At 44.9% G+C, this 23,332-nt stretch overlaps 1 protein-coding gene across 1 annotated transcript in view; it reads left to right on the top strand.

Annotated features, from left to right (window-relative positions):
* Positions 1 to 22,102, top strand: part of LOC126174862 (heparanase-like) — a 331,149-nt gene extending 309,047 nt beyond the window's left edge. Inside the window, exon 8 of the mRNA XM_049921262.1 lies at positions 21,417 to 22,102. Within this exon, the coding sequence (XP_049777219.1) occupies positions 21,417 to 21,582 (166 nt within the window). The 3' untranslated portion in view covers positions 21,583 to 22,102. The remainder of the gene's footprint in view (positions 1 to 21,416) is intronic.
* Positions 22,103 to 23,332: the final 1,230 nt, after the last annotated feature.

Below are 23,332 nucleotides of genomic sequence, written 5' to 3' on the forward strand. Positions count from 1 at the left end.
CTCTCCTCTTTCCTTTCTCTTTCTTTGTTTTTCCCTTTCTCTTTCTTCCTCCCTGTGTGTGTCTGAAGGCTGACCCACGCATTTTTGTGCGTAGCCGGTGACGGGGTAACGCGTAATTCCCCGCCCCGGGTAGACAGGTAGGACATGTACGTACCCCCTGGTAATGGCCAGGCCCAGGGAGGGGTGATTACCCGAGCTGATACCTTCCGAAAGTGCCAATTGGTCCCTCCGTCCGTTTGTCGGGAGGTGTGACCTGAGGTGTGAACAATCACCTAAAGCGGGAGTGCCCCCACAAGGGAGGAGCGCGCCATCGGAGACGCCAGTAATCATGGGGGATTCTTCCACAATGGTTTCCTCACCTTCCAGTATGTCTGCTCACAAGTGTAAGTTCATTGAGTCTCAGCCACAGACAGTTCTTCCATCGTTGCCACAGTTTCTTGTTGTTTCTCGGTCTGACGAAGGTCACTTCTCCACGGTCAACCCTTTCATTATTCAGAAAGGTGTCGATGAAATTGCAGGTCCTGTAAAGTCTTGTTCCCGATTACGGAATGGCGCCTTGTTATTAGAAACAGTCAGTGCCCTCCAGGCACAAAAATTGCTGCGTACATCACTGCTCCACACCTTCCCTGTCCGGGTTGAAGCGCACTGCACTTTAAATTCCTCGCATGGAGTCATTTATACACGCTCCCTCAATGGATTGTCTGAATTTAGCACTACCTGTCTGACCAGGGCGTAACGGCTGTTCATAGAGTTATGAAAAGGGTTGACACGAAAATCATTCCAACACGCACTGTCTTCTTGACATTTGACAAAGTTCAACTCCCATCGAAAATCAAAGCAGGCTATGAGATAATTTCCATTCGCCCTTACGTCCCAAACCCTACGCCTTGCTATCGGTGTCAGCGGTTCAATCACACCAGCCAGTCCTGTTCCAATCTGGCCAAATGTGTTACATGTGGCAAGGATGCCCATGAGGGTTCTTATCCACCTCCATCCCCTCGCTGCATCAACTGTATGGGAGACCACGCTGCTTCCTCTCGAGATTGCCCCGTTTTTAAGGACGAAAAGCTCATCCAGGAAATCAGAGTGAAGGAAAAGGTGTCGACCTTTGCTGCTCGAAAATTATTCGCCAGTCGACAGCCCACCGTGCCTCAGACAGGAAAATACAGCACTGTCCTTGCTTCTCCTCGGCCAACAAAGGAGGCGGCCACGCAGACTTGCGACCTCACCTTTAGTGCCACGGTCGTCAGATCGGCCAGTGCAAAGATCGCCCGTTCAACCTCACCACTTTTGCCCGCCCACTCTATGGCTCAGCCCCCAGGGGCTCAGCATTCATGTGCTGGGTACGGGCTTGGCAATCCCGGGGTTCCTGAGCTGGGGACTGGTACGCGCCACCAGTCCCCTGTCACCGTAAGCTCTGAGCATACTTCAGCGACCACCATGCAGCGCGGCGGTGGAACGTTGTGTGTCTCAGGGAATGGGGATCTTGGCTTGACCGCCCGGATCGCGAGGATGGTATAAACCTCTATAAAAAATAACCTCAATCTCAAGGTGTGCTGCGCGCTGATGAGATGCATGGCTGTTGAGGTGGAACAGTCGATAGCGGGCAACCTCTGGGGGAACCTGCCGCACCTCAGTTGTATAAGGCTTACCTAGGCACGCGGGGCTCTGTCTAGGTGGACTTCTAGTTCCCTAGCTGCTCCTGGGACCGAGATGGATCCTTCGAAATCCTCTTTTCTTCCTCCCAGCGGAAAGGGTGGGCCGCTGGAAGGTTCTAACACCCAGTCTCTTAAGAGGGCCCGTGCAGTCAGTCCCCCTGACTCTGGCGCTTCTTTGACGAGTCCAGTCTTAGGTAACAGAATGCATTCTGGACATCCGAATGTGTTTCTCATTGTGAAATGGAAGGAGGGTAGTTTCGAGAAGGTTTCGCCCTTCTATATACAAAAGGGATTGGAGGGGATCTGTGGCTCCTTAAAATCGGTGAAGCGCTTACGTAATGGGACCTTGCTAGTGGAAACTTCCACTTCCCAGCAAGCAACTAACCTCCAATCTGCTAAATGCCTTGGAGAGTATGCCATAGACACTGAACTGCACAGCACCTTGAACTACAGCAAAGGTGTTGTGACATGCCGGGATCTAGTTGACATTCCCAAGGAAGAACTGCAACGTGAGTGGGCTCCAGAAGGTATCGTTGATGTCCAATACATCATGAAGAGGGTTGATGGCACTCTTGTCAAATCCGACTCCTTTATTCTGACCTTCAGTAGCACAAAACTTCCTGAACATGTTAAAGCTGGCTTCCTTCGCCTTAGTGTGAGGCCTTATTTCCCGACCCCAATGCGCTGTTTTAAATGCCAGCGTTTTGGGCATACCACCTTAGGCTCTAAAGGCGAAGCGACTTGTGGAAACTGTGGTCAGGCTGCTCATGAAGGAGTTGGTTGCTCGTCTCCGGCTAAATGTCTTAATTGCTCTGGGAACCACCCTGTTTGGAGTAGGGACTGCCGAATATTTTTACAGGAACGCAAGGTCCAGGAAATCAAAACAACCAAGCGTATCCCCTATGGTGAGGCCAAGAAGATCTACAAGTCGCTGCAACCTCCCACATTTGCTACATCTTTTGCATCCCTGGTTCAGAAGCCTACTCCAAAAGTCGATGCCTCAACGCAGACTGAGGTGGTGAGTGTTGGCACTAACACCTGCAGCTGTCAGTGCACTTGCAACGCAGCCAGTGTTTCAGAGCCAGTAGCCCCAACTCGAACGGCAGACAAAGGTACAGTGGCGAACTTGGGCCAGTCCCTGGCGCCACCAACAGCTGAGGCTGTTCCCAAGCCCAGTGCGCCAATTACCACTCCTACATCAGCTCCTCCAAAGTCCACCAGACCACAGAAAGCTACTGTACAGCAGCAACAGCGCATCAAATCCCGTGGTAAACCATCTGACCATGCGGATGTTGTTTTATGTGAGGCTTCATCTGACTCTTCCCCAGAGTTGATGGAGTACGATGTATGTGTGGGGCAATCATCTCGGTCCCACGCCTGCCCCTCCACCTGCTGCGGTCTCCCCGCCCCGTCGGAGAGACAGGATGAAGGTGCTACCCCCAACATAGATGGCCCCCATACTCCAGTGGAACTTGCAAGGGTTCAGGACACATGTGGAGGAACATCGTCTACTCTCTCAGGGTAGACCACTGTGTCTCTGTCTCCAGGAGGCGTATTTCCATCCATCTTACTCCCCTGAGATACGAGGCTACACACTCCACAAAAAGGACGACCTGTGTGGAGAGAGAGCTAGAGGAGGCATAGGTATTTTCGTCAGGACGGACTACCACTCCTCGCCTCTCTCACTTACGACGACTCTACAGGCCGTCGCTGTGTCCGTGCACGTGCGTCATCCATTGACGGTATGTTCACTTTACTTGCCCCCAAATGATGCTCTTGATGAAGCAGCCCTCACCGACCTTCTTACCCAGCTCCCCCAGCCATTCATTATTTGTGGTGATTTTAATGCCCACAATGTGCTTTGGGGCTCTGCAATTACCTGCCCCAGGGGTAGAGCAATTGAGAGGCTTCTCCTGTCATCCTGTGCCTACTTGCTCAATGGAGGACAGAGTACTCATTTCTCCACAGCGACTGGGTCGTTCTCTGCCATTGATCTCTCGCTTTGCTCTCCAGCTCTTGCCGCCAGTGCTCACTGGGAAGTGGTCGCTGACTTGCACGGCAGTGATCATTTCCCAATCTGGATTCGCCTGCCAGATGGCGTGGGCCCCGAAAGGAGACCACCACGATGGGTGCTCAGTGGAGCTGACTGGACACTTTATAGCCAGTTGGCCCAATTCGAACACTGTGCGAATGTTGCGGTGTGGGTGGATCATATTACCAAAACGGTCCACCACGCCGCTGCAGCATCCATTCCACAGTCCACAGGCCACCGGAAGAGGCCACTGCCTTGGTGGAGTGCCGAATGCCGCTCTGCGATCAGGACCAGGCGTGCGGGTCTGCGTCGGTTCAAGTGTCGGCCGACTGCTGAGAATCTTGCAGCCTTTCGGGTGGCGAGGGCAAGATGTCGCTGCATTATTCGTGAGAGCAAGAAGAGGTTGTGGCAAACGTTCCTGAACACCATTAATCGTTCCACCAAAAGTTCGATTGTGTGGGAGACCATCAGGAGAATTTCTGGCAGAGGAGGGAGGTGCCCCATAGCTGCTGTAATGAATAATGGCACTCTCCACACGGATCCGCAAGACATTGCCCAGACTATGGCAGCGTATTTCGCCACAGTTACTGCAACAACCAGTCAGGATCCCGGTTTCCAGCCCCATAGAGCCGTTGCTGAGAGATGTAGTCTGGACTTCCATTCCACCTCTCATGAAGTTTACAACTGCCAATTTTCTATGTGGGAGCTGGATTCTGCATTGTCTGGCGCTCGTGGCACATCCCCTGGCCACGACAGGATCCATTACAGTATGCTATGGCACCTCACAATGCACAACAAAGAAATCCTCCTCGCACTTTTTAATGCCATTTGGGTGTCGGGTCACTTTCCTGACGCGTGGCGTGAGGCAGTTTTAATCCCTTTTTTAAAACCTGGGAAAGACCGCACGAGCCCAAGTAGCTACCGTAGTATTGCCCTCACTAGTTGCATAGGGAAGACCTTGGAGCGGATGGTCAACCGCTGCCTTGTCTGGATGTTAGAATCCCGACAACTCCTTAGTTGCTTTCAGTGTGGGTTCAGGAGGTTTCGTTCCACCTTCGATAACCTTGCCCTCCTGGAGGCGGCTATACAACAGGCTTTCCTACGCCGTCATCACCTTCTAGGTGTATTTTTCGACATCGAGAAGGCCTACGATACTACTTGGAGGCGTCTCATGCTGGAGCAGCTTCACGAATGGGGTTTACGTGGTTGTCTTCCTCTTTTTATTCAGTCTTTCCTCTCGCCACAATATTTTAGTTACCGGATTGGTGACGTCCTGTCTGATCGCTTTGAGCAGGAGAACGGTGTCCCTCAGGGTAGCGTTTTAAGTGTGACTCTCTTTGCCATCGCTATTAATAGCATTACATCCATAGTGAAAAGTCCTGTCCAGTGTTGTTTGTGGATGATTTCTCTTTGTTTTGCTCTTCTTCAAGCCTAGCAACGACAACTCGTCAGTTGCAACTTACGATTAGGCGTTTGGATGACTGGGCGCAGAAGAGCGGTTTTAAGTATTCCACCGAGAAGTCTGTATGTGTTCTTTTTAACCGTTCTCGTTCGATTTTAACCTTTCCTGACTTGAGGATGAGGGACGCTCTTCTTACTTTTAAAGACACGGTGAGATTTCTGGGGCTCATTTTTTACTCGAAGCTCACGTGGTTACCTCATCTTAAAGACCTGAAAACCTCATCTTAAAGACTTGAAACGGCAGTCACTTAAGGCTTTAAGTATTTTAAAATGTCTTAGCCACAGTACATGGGGAGCTGACAGGACTTGTCTGCTCCAGTTTTACAGGGCGTTTGTGCGGTCTCGGCTTGATTATGGGTGCACGGTGTATGGGTCTGCGAGGCCTTCTTACTTAAAAATGTTGGACATTGTGCACCATGAAGGGCTTCGGTTGGCCACTGGGGCTTTCCGAACTAGCCCCATACCCAGCCTCTGTGCAGAGGCTGGTGAACCGCCACTTCATATGCGGCGACGGCTACTTACAGTGCGCCAGGCGTATAAAACTTTGTCCACACCATACACCCCTGCATACCATACCGTTGCTCAGCCTCCTCTGGCACGATTGTTTCATAACCGGCAACGTGCGACGCAGCCCTATGCGATTCGCGCACAGGATTGCCTCGGTGCGATGTCTATGGCTGGTCTTCGTGTTTTACGTCGCGGTTGGAGCAGATCTCCACCTTGGCTCCTCCGGAGACCCAAACTTATTTTAGATTTGACACATTTTAAGAAAGCTGGCACACCAGATTTTACGTTCCAATCTCTGTTTTTTAACATTTTAGATGTGCATCACGGTTTCACTGTCGTTTATACTGATGGCTCCAAACAGGAGACTTTCCTTGGCTGTTCTGTGGTGTTCCCTGATCATGTTACCCGGATTCGCCTCCCTGCTGAATATACCGTTTTCGCAGCGGAGCTCCATGCGATCCTGACGGCACTGGAGGAGATGCATTGTGTTCGGGGCGATCGATTTCTTCTCTGCTCTGATTCTCTTAGTGCCTTACAGTCACTGCAGGACCTGTACCCGACTGAAGAGGTGGTCCAGCTGATACATGACCAACTGTACTTGCTCCAACGGCGGGGTAAAGAGGTATCTTTCTGCTGGGTGCCTGGTCATGTCGGCATATGGGGCAATGAACAGGCTGATCGGGCTGCCAAGGAGGCCTGCAGAGAGCAGGATGTGGTCCAGTGTCCTATCCCCTTGCAGTCAGTCATCGCTGCACTCCACAGGAAGTGCATGGAGCTGTGGGAGGACGAATGGCTGGCGGTGACGGCCAATAAACTGCGGACGCTAAAGTCAACCACTCGTCCGTGGCGTTCCTCCTGCCGGCTGCTCAGGCGGGAAGAGGTGGCGCTCACACGTCTTCGGATCAGGCACTGTCCTCTGACACATAGCTATTTATTACGGCGGGAGGATCCTCCGTTTTGTGATGCTTGTGGTGTGCACATCTCTGTCCGGCACATTTTAACAGACTGCGTTTTATACCGTGATGCAAGGGCAGAAGCACAAGTTGATGGGGATCTGCCCTGTGTTTTAGCTAACGATGAGACGTGTGTGTCTAGGGTTTTTAAGTTTTGTGATGTGTCTGGACTCTGGCCTAAACTTTTAGGCTGGCGGTTTTAGTGTATTGCAGAGTGGCTGACTCCTCCCTTTTTTCCTTGCGGTCAGCCAGCCACTTCCATCTGCTCCATTGTTTTAGCTCTCTCTACCTTTTTCTTCCTGTGTTGTCCATGTTTTACTGCTGACGCCCTGCTTCATCCCACGCTTCGGTGTGGGTGAGCACATATTTTTCCATGATTGTTCCCTGTGTTTTATGTTCCGTTTGATGTAAATGTTCTGAGTTTTTTTCTTGACACCCGTCTCACTATGATACTGAACGGGCGCTGAAGACCTTGCTGTCGTGCGCCCACAAAACCCTTCTACTACTACTACTACTCTATGGCTCACCCTTCATCGGGTTCTGCTAAATCTCGAGCCCAAAAGTCAGACACCAAGACTTCGAAAAAAGAGCATACTCGTGAAGATTTTTTACGTACCCCAACTTCACAACCATCAGTTCCTCCTTCTTCTAAACATCATATTTCCAAGAAGGCTACAAAGAAACCCAGTTCATCTCCTTCTCTGCCAAGGCGTGTCCCATCTACAGCACCACCTGGCGGAAATCGCCCTCGGCCGTCTTCTGTGTCGCCGAGGCGCACTGCTGGCGGCCGATCAACCGGCCGATTGCTAGTGGCAGGAGCTGCTCCTGAACAACCTATGGATCAGGATCTTCTGCCTTCGGCTGAATGCCATTCCATGCTGTCCGTCGCAAGCTCTGAGCAGTCGTTGAGTTGACAGCAACCTTGGTCACATTCCTCCATTTTCTGTTCACCCTATGTTCATTATCCACTGGAATATCCGCGGCATTCGAGCCAATCGGGATGAATTGTCGATCCTCTTACGATCCTACTCGCCAGTCATCTTCTGTCTTCAGGAAACAAAGCTGCGTCCCCATGACCGCTTTGTTCTCCCTCATTTTCAGTCCGTCCGATATGATCTCCCCTCTGTTGAAGGCACTCCAGCCCATGGAGGACTCATGATTCTTCTCCATGATACTCTCCATTATCACCCAATCCACTTAAACACTTCCTTCCAAGCTGTCGCCGCCCGTCTTTCCCTTTCTGGATACACATTCTCTCTTTGTACTGTATACATTCCATCGTCCACACCAATGGCACGAGCTGATCTCCTTCATCTTCTTGGTCAGCTTCCACCCCCCTATTTGCTGGTTGGGGACTTCAATGCCCACCACCCGCTTTGGGGATCTCCACATCCTTGTCCACATGGCTCACTATTGCTAGACGTCTTCCACCAAGCGGATGTAGCTTGCCTCAACACTGGGGTCCCTACATGTTTGTCTGCCTCCACGACAAATTTATCTCATTTGGACCTTGCGGTCGGTACTGTTCCGCTAGCTCGGCGCTTCGAATGGTTCGCCCTTGATGATACACACTCGAGTGGCCACTTTCCATGTGTCCTTAGACTGCAGCATCAACTGCCATATATGCGCCCGCGACGCTGGAAGTTTGCCCAAGCCGATTGGACACTTTTTTCGTCTCTAGCGACATTCGATGACCGTCACTTTCCCAGCGTCAACGATGCGGTCACACATATTACTGACGTTATTCTTACAGCTGTGGAACGTTCAATACCACGCACTTCCGCATTGCCCCGGTGCCCCCCAGTTCCTTGGTGGAACGAGGCATGCCGTGACGCAATACGTGAGCGGCGACGTGCTCTTCGCGTTTTCCGCCACCATCCTACTTTGGCCAACTGTATCCGCTATAAGCAGTTCCGTGCACGATGCCATCGTGTCATCCGCGATAGCAAGAGGGCAAGCTGGAAATTCTTTATTAGCTCATTTAATACCTTCACTCCCTCCTCGGTAGTTTGGAGTCGGCTTCGACGGTTCTCAGGCGCGCCTAGTTTCTCCCCGGTCTCTGGGCTCACTGTCGCGCATGATACGTTAGTGGACCCCGTTGCAATTTCTAACTCATTGGGTCAGCACGTTGCTGAGATTTCGAGCTCTTCAAATTACCCGCCAGCGTTTCTCCCGAAGAAACGTGCAGTGGAAGTGTGACATCTTGCTTTCTCCTCGCAAAATCGCGAAAGCTACAATACTGTTTTCTCCATGCGGGAACTCCAACATGCACTCTCTTCTTCTCGCTCCTCCGCCCCAGGACCGGATGGTATCCACGTCCAAATGTTGCTGCATTTATCAACCCATAGTCTGCATTACCTCCTTTGCCTTTATAATCGAATTTGGACCGACAGTACTTTTACCAGACAATGGCGGGAAGCTATCGTCGTTCCTGTTCCGAAACCTGGAAAGGACAAACATCTCCCCTCTAGCTATCGCCTCATTTCGCTCACGAGTAGTGTCTCTAAGGTTTTGGAGCGTATGGTGAATTGCCGTTTAGCTTGGTGGCTGGAGTCCCGCAGTCTTTTAACACCTGCCCAATGCGGATTCCGAAAGCATCATTCTGCAGTTGACCATCTTGTTGCTCTCTCCACTTATATCATGAACAATTTTCTCCGAAAACCCCAAACAGTAGCAATATTTTTTGATCTGGAGAGAGCATACGATACCTGTTGGAGGACAGGCATCCTCCGCACACTGTTCTCTCGGGGCTTTCGAGGTCGGCTGCCCCTTTTTCTTCGCGAATTTATGGCAGAGCGCATATATAGGGTGCGGGTGAACACTACTCTCTCCTGTACTTTCTCCCAAGAAAATGGGGTACCCCAGGGCTCCGTGCTGAGTGTTGTACTGTTTGCCATTGCCATAAATCCAATTATGAATTGTCTCCTTCCTGATGTCTCGGGCTCCCTCTTTGTGGACGATTTTGCGATCTACTACAGCTCTCAACGGACCAGCCTTCTTGAACGACGTCTTCAAGGATGTCTCGATCGCCTCCACTCTTTGGAGCATCGAAACCGGCTTCTGTTTTTCTCCCAGTAAGACCGTTTGTGTAAATTTTTGGCGACGTAAGGAGTTTCTTCCACCCTCCTTACATCTAGGACCTGTCAACCTTCCGTTTTCAGACGTCGCTAAATTCTTGGGTCTTATGTTTGACAGAAAACTGTGCTGGTCCTCCCATGTTTCCTATCTTTCGGCTCGCTGTCTGCGATCCCTCAACACCCTCCGTGTCCTGAATGGTACCTCCTGGGGAGCGGACCGAGTGGTCCTTCTCCGCCTCTATCGCGCCTTAGTGCGCTCGAAATTGGACTATGGAAGCATAGTCTACTCCTCTGCTCGGCCGTCTACTCTTCGGCGTCTCGACTCTATCCACCACCATGGATTACGTTTAGTGTCTGGAGCTTTTTACACCAGCCCTGTGGAAAGCCTTTATGCTGAGACTGCTGAACCTCCGCTGTCCAATCAGTGAGCAGTCCTTCTGAGTCATTATGTTAGCCATCTGTCTTCCATGCCTGCTAATCCAGCCCATGACATCTTTTTCGACGTCCCCTTTGATGTAGGGTATGCAGGCCGCCCCTCCTCCCTACTACCACCGGGAGTCCGCGTCCGTCAACTGCTCCATTCTCTTTCCTTCCGCTTTCCTAAAACCTTCTTGACAACTTGGGGTACAGCACTGCCTTGGCTCCGTCCCCGGATCTGCCTGCTCCGTGACCTTTGTCGATTTCCCAAGGATGGTACCCCTTCACTTGTTTATCGTCGGGCATTTGCTGCTCTATGTGCACAAATGACGGAAGCCACATTTATTTACACCGATGGCTCGAAAACATCGTTAGGTGTAGGGAGTGCCTATATTGTTGGCAACACCCCAAATCACTTTCGGCTTCCCGACCAGTGTTCGGTTTATACTGCGGAGCTTTACGCTGTTCTCCAAGCTGTCCACTACATCCGCCACCATCAACGAATACAGAACGTTATCTGCTCAGATTCTCTCAGCTCTCTCCTCAGTCTCCAAGCTCTTTACCCTGTGCACCCTCTGGTCCACTGGATTCAGGACTGTCTGCGCTTGCTCCACCTGGGGGGCGTCTCGGTGGCGTTCCTCTGGCTCCCGGGACACGTTGGTATCTGTGGCAATGAGGCAGCCGATATTGCGGCCAAGGCTGCAGTCTCTCTTCTCCGGCCAGCTATTCAATCGATTCCTGTCGCCGATCTACGGAGCGTTTTATGGCGTCGTGTTGTTCTTTTATGGCACGCACGTTGGTCGACACTTCCCCATAATAAATTGCGGGACGTGAAAGCTCTTCCTTGTGCTTGGCCCTCTTCCTCCCGAACGCGTCATCGGGAGGAGGTAATTTTGACTAGACTCCGGATAGGGCACTGTCTTTTTAGCCATCGACATCTCTTAAGCGGCGATCCTCCCCCACTCTGTCCCCACTGCTCTCAGCTGTGGACGGTAAGACACCTTTTAATTGAGTGCCCCTATTTTAATCCGTTACGCTCCCATCTACAGCTGTCGCCTGATATATCATTGATTTTAGCAGATGACACGCGCTCAGCCGATCGTGTTCTCGAGTTCATTAGTGCCAGTGAAATGACGTCAGTCATTTGAAGCTTTTTTTTGGGGACAACCAACCCCTTTCTGTAGTGAATTTTTAAGCCTTCCTTCTGCTTTTAGTTTCTCCAATTTTATGACTTTCGTTCCCATTGCTGCTGGTTTCCATTTTGGGTTTTTTACTGTTTCCTAAGTCATGGACCGGGCACTAATGACCATAGCAGTTTTGCGCCCTAAAAAAAAAAGGTCTGTTTGTCGTCAAGATATCTAATATGTTCTCATCTCGAGTTGGTTTTCTAACCAATTGCTCGAGGTTGCAAGTTGAGAGCGCCCCTAGAATAACTTCACACGAATCTTTGCTTCTGTCCCCTGTGATAAACGTGTAATTTTCCCAGTCAATGGATGCCAGATTAGTCTCCGCCTATAACTAATGGATAATTTAGATATTTATTTCCTATGTACTCAAGACTTTCCCTGAAACATTCTGCGATGTTTGTTGCAAATGCTGGCGGTCTATAAAAACATTCTAATACAATGGTCAATCCTTGTCTGATTGACAGCTTTATCCAGACTATTTCACACTCCAGCCCAGTATTGATCTCAACTGCATTTAAACAGCTTTTAACTGCAATGAACACACCACCTCCCATAGCATCAGTCCTATCCTTCCTAAACATTGTCCAATCTGAGTTCAAAATTTCACTGCTTTTTATGTCTGGTTTCAACCAGCTTTCGGTACCTAATACAATATTGGCATTGCTACTGTTTATTTCGGAGAGTAACTCGGGGACCTTGCTACAGACACTTCGACAATTTACTAACATGAGATTAAGCATATTTAAATCCTTTGGAATGTCCTGTTTAAGCGAACTAACAAGCACACCCACATTAGTGATATAAAATTGTAATTTTTCAGGCCAATGGCTTGTTTCCAGTGGGGAGGGACCTAATCTAAAAAAAAAAATAAAAACCATGTGCACGCCACAAATACTGTGCTACCCATGTAGCTGCTTCCTGTGTGTAGTGCACTCCTGATCTATCAAGGGGCGTCCTACAACCTTCCACCCTATCACGTAGGTCGAGGAATCTACAACCATTTTTGTTTCAGAGTCGATGTATCCTCTGGTTTAGATTCTCCACTCAATTCCAAACCAGAGGACCCCGGTCCACCCTGGGTACAATGCTGCAGATTGTCAACTTGGCTTCCACTCCTCGAGAGATAGAGGCCGCCTTCGCCAATTTAGCCAGCCATCGAAAGGACCCAAGGATTTCCTCGGAACACCAACGACAGGCATCGTTGGTGCTGATATGTGCGACAATCTGCAGCTGGCTGCACCCCGCAAATTCGATAGGTGCTGGAAGAGCCTCTTCCACATCCCAGACAAGACCCCCCCCCCCCAGAAAGCACACCGAACCGAGTGAACATTGGACTTCTTCCCCGCCCTAGCCGCTATGTTCCTGAGGGGCTCCATGACCCACCTAACATTGGAGCTCCCAATAACTCATGACACCCGTATTTCCCATATGAACTAACACTTATATTTATGCTTCCTCAAAATACCATCAGAGGTGACCTGTCGCATGCTGTATGTACAAGGGCAACTCAGCCCCTGGCAAAACTCACTGATTTATTGTTATCTCGCTCTCAAACAAAAACGAAACAAGACTGCACTCACCCAGCAACGAAGATACTGTAGGTGATGTTTCCTCTGCTGTCAGCAAACTGCTGGTGACAGACTCCAAAATCCCTCTTCTGGCACCACTCCAAAGGGGTAGGAGATGACCATTCTGACACTACTCTGAAGAATGGTATTGCACTCACAGAGGTGAGTGGCGATGGTGATGGCCCAGTGGAATGCTGCTGACAATAGAGAAGGTTTTTACTCAAGTCTTGGCAGATGCTTTGTCACAGCTCGGTTAGGCAAAACACACCTCATGTGGCTAACCACAGTCGCACTGATATAAGGCTGCAACCTCCCCTTCCCTCCCTCTCCTCTAGAGAGAGGACGCTGCTTAGGCATCGTGCAGTGCTGATGGCAGGCCCACAGATGACCAGTAGGCCACTGTCATTATGTCAGCAGCTTGTTACTGCTCTGTCAGGAAGGCTCCCGGGATGGCTCCTCACCTCCACTGGCAGTTACTACGGCGGTGTGTGGAGCCTGCTATGTGCGGGATTTTATTCACTGCTCTGTGGCAGGAGTTGGATGATGGCTGACACTGTGGTACTAACTTCCAGAGAGGGAGCACAAAGCTAGTGAGCTGGTGGCCACAGGTGCAGGTGGCAGGTGGCATGTAGGCAGCCCCATTAGAAGCTTAGTTGTGGCAGATACATGTGCATCCTGTTCCTGAACCCAAAGCTGCTGCTGGTGATGCTCATTCGTCTTGCTGTCCAGCATGGCCCTGACATTGTGGTGGTGTTGCTGGACTCCGACAGCAAGAAGTGCCGCTGCCTAAAAAAAATTCAGATATATTTATGTCACTAAGAAGCATATCTGTTTTACTAAAGTCCAGCACCTAGTCACATCCCCCATAACAAGAGACTTGCCCAGTGTGATGACATCAGCCTGCCTGTCACAGTCATTAGCACTGTGTGGTGCAGTTTCGTGTTGAATGCAGCTATCCTAGTCTCTCAATCCTCCTATGTGCAAGCTATTCTGACCCACATCACCACACACCAGCTACCAGCCTACAGCTGCTAATGCAATACTTTAATGGCGGCATTCTCTCTATTTCTTATTACTTTTGCTAAGAGACTTGGTAACTACACTACAATAATGTTTTATGTTTTTGGAAAGATTTCTGCATGAATGACTTCTTTTAACCCCATTTAGAATTCGGACAGAAAACAAAGGTGAAAAAGGTTAAAGTGAGGCTATTGCAACTGAAGCATTTTTTAAGATAAGAGAAAACATAGTTGGCAGATGTTGAAAAATGGTTGTCTGATGTATTTTCAAATATGACAGATGTATCATCTTCAAAGAAAGTAAATGTGCTTGTAGCTTTTGTACATAGTGGTAGATCATTCATAAAAATAAGAAAGAGCAAGGGGCCCAATATAGGACCTTGTAGCACTCTTATACTTAGCATTACCCAGTCATATGAAGCTATTGTACCATCTCTATGGTACTCTCAGTTTTCTGTCAGTTAGTTACAATCTAAGCCATATTCTTACTGTGTCATGTAAGCCATAAAAGACTGTCTTGGTAAGGATAATTTCATGGTTGGTAAGATCATAAAATGTAACAACTCAATCCAGTCTTCAATTCAGTTTCCAAACATGCCTAAGTGCATGTTCAAAAGTTCAAAAATTCTCTTATGCATAAGTTTCTCCAGAACTGTGGAGAAACATGTTAAAAGCAGAACAGGGCGGTAGTTTGAAGCAGCACTTTTATCCCCCCTCTTGATTATTTATTTATTTATTTATTTATTTATTTATCTTGAGCACCAGGAACAGCACGTACCAAAGATATTACAAAAAAATCACAGGATAGTAGTAATAATAGTGGTGGTGGTGGTGGTGGTGGGTGGTGGTGGTGATAATTGGCATTAATAATAGTAATGGTTAAGGACATTAAGACTATATACATTAGTTTAGCACATTCGAATAAGTGTTTAGTGTCATAGCAGAAGGGATAAAGAATGAGGAGATAGTTGAAATGAAGCGGCAGCTTACGAAGTCAGTCTGGGATGTAACCTTTTTGAAGGGATTCATAAAATATATGACAAAGTATTAAATAAACAGCATTATGGTAATTTTGATGCACCATTGTGGAGATATTACTGTAGACAAATGAATTTTTGTTTTGCATTTTAGTGATGAGCCTTTCCACCTTACTGACTATGAAAGGGGCTACATGCATTTCCTTATTTTGCACAATCCAGTTCCTTTCAGAAATCCTTAGCCCTTTTTGACTGAGCCCTTACAGCCAGTTTTCTCAGCAGCTGTTAGAAAGCAATTATTGAAGACACTTGCAGCTGTGTCTCATTTCTGTGTTGAATCCCTTTTCATTTTTCTTTCCATGCTCTCTTCTAATAAAACCCTTATTGGTTTTTATTTTGTTGTTGGAGCTGTAATATGAATATAATGTTTATTCCTTTTGTAAACCAGGGTTTCATTTTGATAGCCTGTGGATTAATTTTTAAAGTTTTCTAATGAAATACTGCTTCATATAGAGACTTGAATTCATCTGCAGATAGGTTAAATTTAGTATTAAAATTTCTTTCTGTATACAGTGGGGTTCAATTAATCTGCTGCAGTTGATGTTTGAAAGTTTCTAATATGTTAACATCAATTGTGGTATATTGGCAAATAATGGGTCAAGTGCCAAAACAGTGATTTATAGATAATCAACAAAATGTTTATATCGGTTACACAAAAGCAGTATATAAGTTGGGAAATGGTACACAATCACGAAAACTGTACAGGTTCTATCATATGTGCTTTTGCTCTGAATAGGTAAGTTTATGAACAAAATGATACAAAATCAGAAAAAAATGTATTGTTCTGTATCCCAGAATGAGATTTTCACTCTGCAGCAGAGTGTGATATGAAACTTCCTGGCAGATTAAAACTGTGTGCCAGACTGAGACTCGAACTCGGGACATTTGGCTTTCGCGGGCAAGTGCTCTACCAACTGAGCTACCCAAGCACGACTCACGACCCATCCCCACAGCTTTAATTCTTGCAGTGCCTCGTCTCCTACCTTTCCAACTTCACAGAAGCTCTTCTGCGAACCTTGCAAGCCTGGGGGATGTTTCCAGAATGCAAGAATGAGATTTTCACTCTGCAGTGCAGTGGAGTGTGCACTGATATGAAACTTCCTGGCAGATTAAAACTGTGTGCCAGACTGAGACTCGAACTCAGGACATTTGCCTTTCGCGGGCAAGTGCTCTACCAACTGAGCCACCCAAGCACGACTCACGGCCCATCCCCACAGCTTCAATTCTGCCAATACCTTGTCTCCTACCTTCCAAACTTCATAGAAGCTCTTCTTAGCTTAGCCACAACCTGGGGGATGTTTCCAGAATGAGATTTTCACTCTGCAGCATAGTGTGCACTGATATGAAACTCCCTGGCAATTAAAACTGTGTGCCGGATTGAGACTTGAACTTGGGTCCTATGCCTTTCGCAGGCAAGTGTTCTACCAACTCCAATGATACAAGTGCAATGATTCCCATTTTCACACTCACAAAGTCCTGCACCTGTTGGAGATCATAAGTATTTACATTCCTTATCAAGATGTAAATTTCCTTGTGCTCTTCAATTACATTAAGAGTTGACCAAACTTGCAGTATTCTTAGCCATTCAGCTGTGCATCTGATACACTGTGGTTTTGAAATATACACATTATATTTTTCAGCAGCTGACCTAGCCACATAAATCTGTTTCTTGCATAACAGTCATTAAGATACTGTGCTGTGGATGCAGCTTCAGTAACGAGATGAACTAAATCTTTTGGAACTTCACACACATTCTTTTTCATTTCTCTATGTGAGCAAAATCATAATTGCAAGACGTAAGTGTTCTTTCATCAAAAACTAGTGCCCTATTTCCATAAAGTGACCCTTTGCTGTTAGATAAATTCACAGAAACATCATCATCGTAATTTTGTTCTGCCCACAGCAGTTATCGCTCCACATTATGAGTTTCTTTTTACAAGCAAGTTTTGATGTCAACACTTTGTGCACACGGGAATCAATTTCATTCCATCCCTGCCACAAAAGACCTCATGCCACAGAAACATGTGACCAGTTTGATTGTTATCAACATGAATGCAAAAACTGTAATTTGATATGTACGTTACATAGTACATTCACTGTACCTCAATGAAGGAAGAGAAAACACTTTCTGTAAATCCAGGTGCACAAACTCCAGAAACAGGCCCTTGACTCTTGGTTGTATCAGCTTTCATGAACTAATCAGCTTCTTTTGTGTTTTAGTGAGGCAACTCTAGTTGCAGTTTATTGTTTTTATTATTGTGATCATGCTTCAATAAAGACTTTAGTGTGTAAACTGTAAGTGATTTTAGTGTCTTCATGTTGAATTTGAAAGTCCTCAAATACATGAAAAACAGTCAAGTCTTCCCATAAGTATTCTTTGTCAGCTGATTTTTCCATGGAATAGTGGCTTTCTTGCCTTGGTGTGATGCTAATATGATCAGCGACCAGCTTTTCACGTTATTCTGTATATTGCTTGTGTGTTGTCTTATTTCCTCGACTTTCTTCATTGACAATCTCATCACTCTCCTTCAACTGTGTAAATGTCTGAACGCTTCATTTTGTCAAACCGCGAACCTCAAAAATTTTCCTTTGCTTACTTGTATCACATCTCCTACCCCATCAGGCAATGTGCAGCACACATTTACTTCATTTATCTTTGGTATTACCAGCTGTTCAGCACCTTAGTCAGTAGACAGATCAGCAGTTTCATTAGTATCATTATTTGTGTTTGATCACCACCTCTTCATCTTGCAAACATTTATGTGAGACACCGCATAGAAATTTTGCTTCACTGTATTTTGTAGCTAGTAAGAATCATTAAAAAACTTAAGTTTCTGGTCATGTGAAAGCAATTTGCATTTCAATTTATGTTTACAGGCAACCTGAAACCAGCAAAAAGTATATATAATAATATTATTACTTCAACATACCTTGGTTTTTGTCAATAAGTAAGTGATTCCATGCAAGTAGTTAATCACATAATCAAAATTATGATTTTTGTCAATACGAAATTCTCATCACTAACTAAATTCAGTAATAAACATGAACATTACTTATATTGATTCAATAACACATAACAAATATTAAAAAGACAGCCAAGGCCTACCTGGTGTTAGGGAACGTCTTCAGTGGGAATGACAATATTGTCTTTTTGAATATTTTCCTTTCCTTCACTGTATAGTTTCTTCATTTTACTTTGGTCACTGCCTTCTCCTATCTTCCTCAGTCTTGGTGCAGTTTTCTTTTCCAGTTTGCCATATTGTGTATTATTTATCCATAACAATTACTTAAGCAATGCCATAATGTTGCAAACAAACCATAGAGCTACTTGAGTTGTTATTGGTTCACACAAATGCGACAGTGGTTCACGGAAATGCATGCCAAGCCACTAACAGAGAACAGAAAGTTTGTGTAGGATTCAGTCTTTGAACATCACTGTTGGTGTCAGACATGAGTGCCATCTTTTGATAGCTTAACTCTGTTTTCTGCTGTTTTGGCACTTGTAATAGAATATACACTGAGGTGACAAAAGTCATGGGTTAGTGATATGCACATATTCCAATGGTGGTTGTATCATGCACACAAGGTATAAAAGGACAGTGCATTGGCAGAACTGTCATTTGCACTAAGGTGATTCACATGAGAAGGTTTGATGTGATTATGGCCACACAATGGGAATGAAGACTTTTAACTAGATGTGTGGGACATCCCATTTCATAAATAATTAGGGAATTTGATATTCCACAATACACAGTGTCAAGAGTGTGTAGAGAATACCATATTTCAGACATTACCTTTCACCATGGACAACGCAGTGGCTCAAGTCCTTCATTTAATCACTGCCACTTACAGTTGTGGTGAAGTCATTGAGTTTAGTTATATGTAAGTTCAAAAAGAGTTTATTGTAATATAACAAACTGAATCTGATTCACAGATTAAAATCAACATTTAAATGATATTGCATCTTTTTCTTCAAAGAAACTTACTGCACATTATTTTTATTTAACCTATGTACTATCCACATACAAGTTTAGCAACAAATACATTACTGGAAAACCGAGCGAGGTGGCAGTGGTTAGACACTGGACTCGCATTCGGGAGGACAATGGTTCAACCCCGCGTACGGCCATCCTGATTTTGGTTTTCCGTGATTTCCCTAAATCACCCCAGGCAAATGCCGGGATGGTTCCTCTGAAAGGGCACGGCCGACTTCCTTCCCCATTCTTCCCTAATCCGATGGGACCGATGACCACGCTGTCTGGTCTCCTTCCCCAAAACCAACCAACCATTACTGGAAAATACATTGTATGTCCTATCCTTGTGAAAACAGTACTATAGAATATATGTTGATATATTTATTTGATTTCATTATATTATGATGACAAACCCTATGTTGTAATCGGATCCCTGGATGAGGAAATGAATGCAGAGCGAGGCAGAAAGGTTGGACATTTTTAGAACAGATAGTATTCAGGCTCAGGTAGTAAGAGTGGGGGAACAGGTTGTCACATGTTTGGTAGCTCCTGCCATTTTGTTTAGATGAGGTCATGTGTTTGCTTACGATAGTTTTGTGTGTAATAATGAGTCTCTGCAATGTAGCATGAGTTTCATCAGCATTTCAGTCATGCAAGACATGATAATGTTCCAACTTGAAACGCCATTTTACGTTGGGCTGAATCATTTTGTTTACGAGCAGCAGTGATGAGTAGAAAACCGCCAGCTCCTTGCTCAGTATGCACTGCAGAAAATGTTGAAAGAGTTCAGCTAGCCATACTATGTAGTCCTAACCGGAGACATTCTGCTGATCTGCACCTCAGTAATCATTCCGTAAGGTGTATTTTGCATATTGATATAGTATTTCATCCTTGCAAAATGGCCATTGTGCAACAATTTAACCCTAGTAATTAGGTAAAGAGGCTAAATTTTGCTTGAGAAATGGAGGCCGTACTTGAGCAAAATGACACATTATTTTGTTTATGAGTGAGGAAGCTTGTTTTCATTTGAACAGCATGGTAAATCAACAGAACTGTTGTTACTGGGCCATTGAAAATCCAAAACTAATGCATGAGAGACCATAACGTAGTCCCAAGGTGACTGGTGTACTGTAACCGGTACAGATGTTATTGGTCCACACTTTTTCCAAGACGATAATGTGAACACTGTAACTGTATCCTCAGAACTTATAGACAGATGATCACTGAATTCTTCCTACCTGAACTAAGAAGAAAGCATATTCCTGTCTGGTCAGTTTGGTTTCAATAGGGTTGCTCACACAGCAAGAATGTCAATGGAAGCTATTTGGACTGTTTTTGTGGTTGTGTCATTTCCCGGTTTGGTGACATTAATTGCCCTCCTCATTCCCCAGATCTGTCCATTTGCAATTACTATTTGTGGAGTTACCTCAGTTCATGTGTATATGAGCAAAAACCATGTACACTTTAAGAACTGAAGGCGTTCAAGTTGACACAACAGTTTTGAAGGGAGTGGAAGCCAACTTCCGAGAGTGGTTTGAGAAGTGCATCACTGAAAACAGCTGTCACCTGGAAGATGTTGTTTTCAAGCATTAATTTTGTAAAACAGCAACATCATTTGAGTATTATCCGGTAAATAAAATTTTTTTAAGCACAAGTTATTACATTCTCTCTTTTTTTTTTTACATCCATCTTTTATGCCTCATCCAGTACTATCTTAAGAGTGAATCTAATCCATCTGCATTTAGTTGTTTATTAATGGGTACATCATTTGCTGCTACTGTGATGTAATCGTTGAATTTGATGACTAAGAATTTCATTGTGTCATCTTTTCTACCACAGCTGTTTTTTTGCAGACGCGATATTATTTACATTCCTGTTTTAATAGATTCTTGGTTCAAATGGCTCTGAGCACTATGGGACTTAACATCTCAGGTCATCAGTCCCCTAGAACTTAGAACTACTTAAACCTAACTAACCTAAGGACATCACACACATCCATGCCCAAGGCAGGATTCGAACTCGTGACCGTAGCAGTCGCACAGTTCCGGACTGAAGCGCCTAGAACCACTTGGCCACTGCGGCCGGCAGTAGGCTCTTGTTTAAACTGTTACAAATTATTTTTGCTTTATGCTCTGGGATGAATTATTTATTGCCCATAATGCAAGTGTTTTGCTTTTTTAATAACAGACTTGAGCATTTTACAATGCTCTTGACTGCAGGTTGTCCTCTGAGCTAGACAGGGCTCTGTCTACTTAACACAGAATGCTTTAATCTCAAGAGCTATCCATCTCATGTCCCAGCATTTATTTTATTTTGCCCTTGTTGTTCCATAGGAAAACAAGAATCGTATTGTGAGCATATGTTTAAAGAATGACATTGTCTGCTTTATAAATCTCTTCCCAGCTTTCTTTCTTTTAATTTATCTCTAAACACTGCTGCTGAGTTATTTGTTTGTAATTCTGTGATATAATACTTTTCTTCTGTGACCTGCAATAAAGATAAACAGTTTACAATTTTCTTTTCCAGGTCAGTTTTGCTTAATGGAAAGACACTTCAGCTCAATAAAGACAGAACCCTGCCACCAGTAATTCCACTCAACATAAGTCTGGATGAGGCAATACTGATCCCAGGATTTTCTCTTGGTTTCTGGGTTACTGCTGTCTACAAAGTTCAAGAATGCTATATTCTGTAACTTTCAAATATTGAACCTTACATTTTTTAGAATATCAGCATGTGTGCTGAAAATACTTAAGTACTGTATTTACTTGCATATAAAAGTTCCAATGAAATGTATTACTTGCAGTATGGTTATATAAATGCAGCAAAGGATTCTAGGAAAATAGTTTTTTAAACATACGTACAATATAAAAATATTTCATCTTTGAAGACTGTTCAAGTGCCTTCCTGGACAAAGCTCTTCACTTTCTGTATCCAACAGATGTTTCACAGCAGTAATCTCAATGCAAATCAATCTACCATATGTTATTTTCATACTTAACTTACTGCAAGTGGAGTTATAGTCCAAAAAATACAACTGTTCCAGCAGTTAACTTTATTAGTGCAATTAATCAGTGATGTGTACCATATGTACATTAGTGTATAGCATATGGCTGTACAATGATATTATATGATGTATATTCTGAAATGTTGAGAAACATTTGATTCACCTAGTGAGTTGCTGTATTATCAATATATTTACCATAAAACAGTAATTATGTGTCTTTGTAGCCTTGCTGAATTTGATCGATTGATTTATTGATCCATCTTTAAGCATTTTTCATGCAATTGATGTTGTCATTTTACATACATTATATAATTACAAAATAAGTTGTACATTTTTAACATTCTGAATGAGTAAATATGTTTTATACTGCACATGTTTAGTAGTCATTAAACATAAATGTGTCGTGCAGAATGACAAAAGGAGATAGTGTATGTGTAACACAATATACATGCTAAGAAAAAACATTTTAACAAATATAAATGAGACAGGCTTAATACATGTTAACCATTGGGGAAAATGCATTATGTAAATAAAGCACAACAGCATGGTACAATAACATTTTCAGAAGAACTTATGTAATAGGGTGGTCATGTCATACAGCAGTTAACTATTGAGTAAAAATACATTATGTAAATAAAGCACAACCGCATGATACAATAACATTTTTAGAAGTGCTCATGTAGTATGGTGGTCATGTCATACAGCGGTTTTAATAGATTAGATCATTTTTATTACATACTTTAAATTCTTCTATTGTCTAGAATGCTTTTTGTCCAAGCCACATTTTTGTAATATTTTTGAAGACATTCAGTGATACACTGTGTGCTGTAGGTGGTAGCATGTTAAATAATTGTATCCCTGTGTACGTGTAACTGTTTTGGGTTTGTTTAAGCCTAGTAACTGGGATGTCCATCATCTGCCTTTGATGTGTGTAATGACTATGTACAGACTCGCGCAGTTTATAGCTTTCTTGGTTTTCCTTTATGTGCACTAAGCAATTGAGAATAAACAGTGATGTAAGTGTCAGTATTTTTAACTCCTTGAAATAGTCTCTACATGGTACATGGTTTCTCACTCCAGCAATAGACCTAATGGCCTTTTTCTGCCAAAGAAAAATTCTTTTTGCCCCAGAGGCATTGCCCAATAACAGTACTGCATACGTGAGGTGGCTATGAAAAAAGGCATAATAGGCATTTAGCAGTAGCTTGTCCGTCACACAAGTCCTGAGCTTAGTTAGCAGATAGGTGAGTCGGGATAACTTTTTGCATACATAATTGGTGTGAGTTTCCCAGGTTAATTTTGGGTCCAGATGAATGCCAAGAAGCTTAACTGAGGAACTACAGTTGTCATTGTTACATAAGCTGAATATAATGTTTGCAGTTTTAGAGTGGTTAATTTGTAATTCATTTGCTCCGAACCATACACTGGATATTCTGAG

Source organism: Schistocerca cancellata, chromosome 3 (genome assembly GCF_023864275.1).
Source record: "Schistocerca cancellata isolate TAMUIC-IGC-003103 chromosome 3, iqSchCanc2.1, whole genome shotgun sequence".
Classification (NCBI taxonomy): Eukaryota; Metazoa; Arthropoda; class Insecta; order Orthoptera; family Acrididae; genus Schistocerca; species Schistocerca cancellata.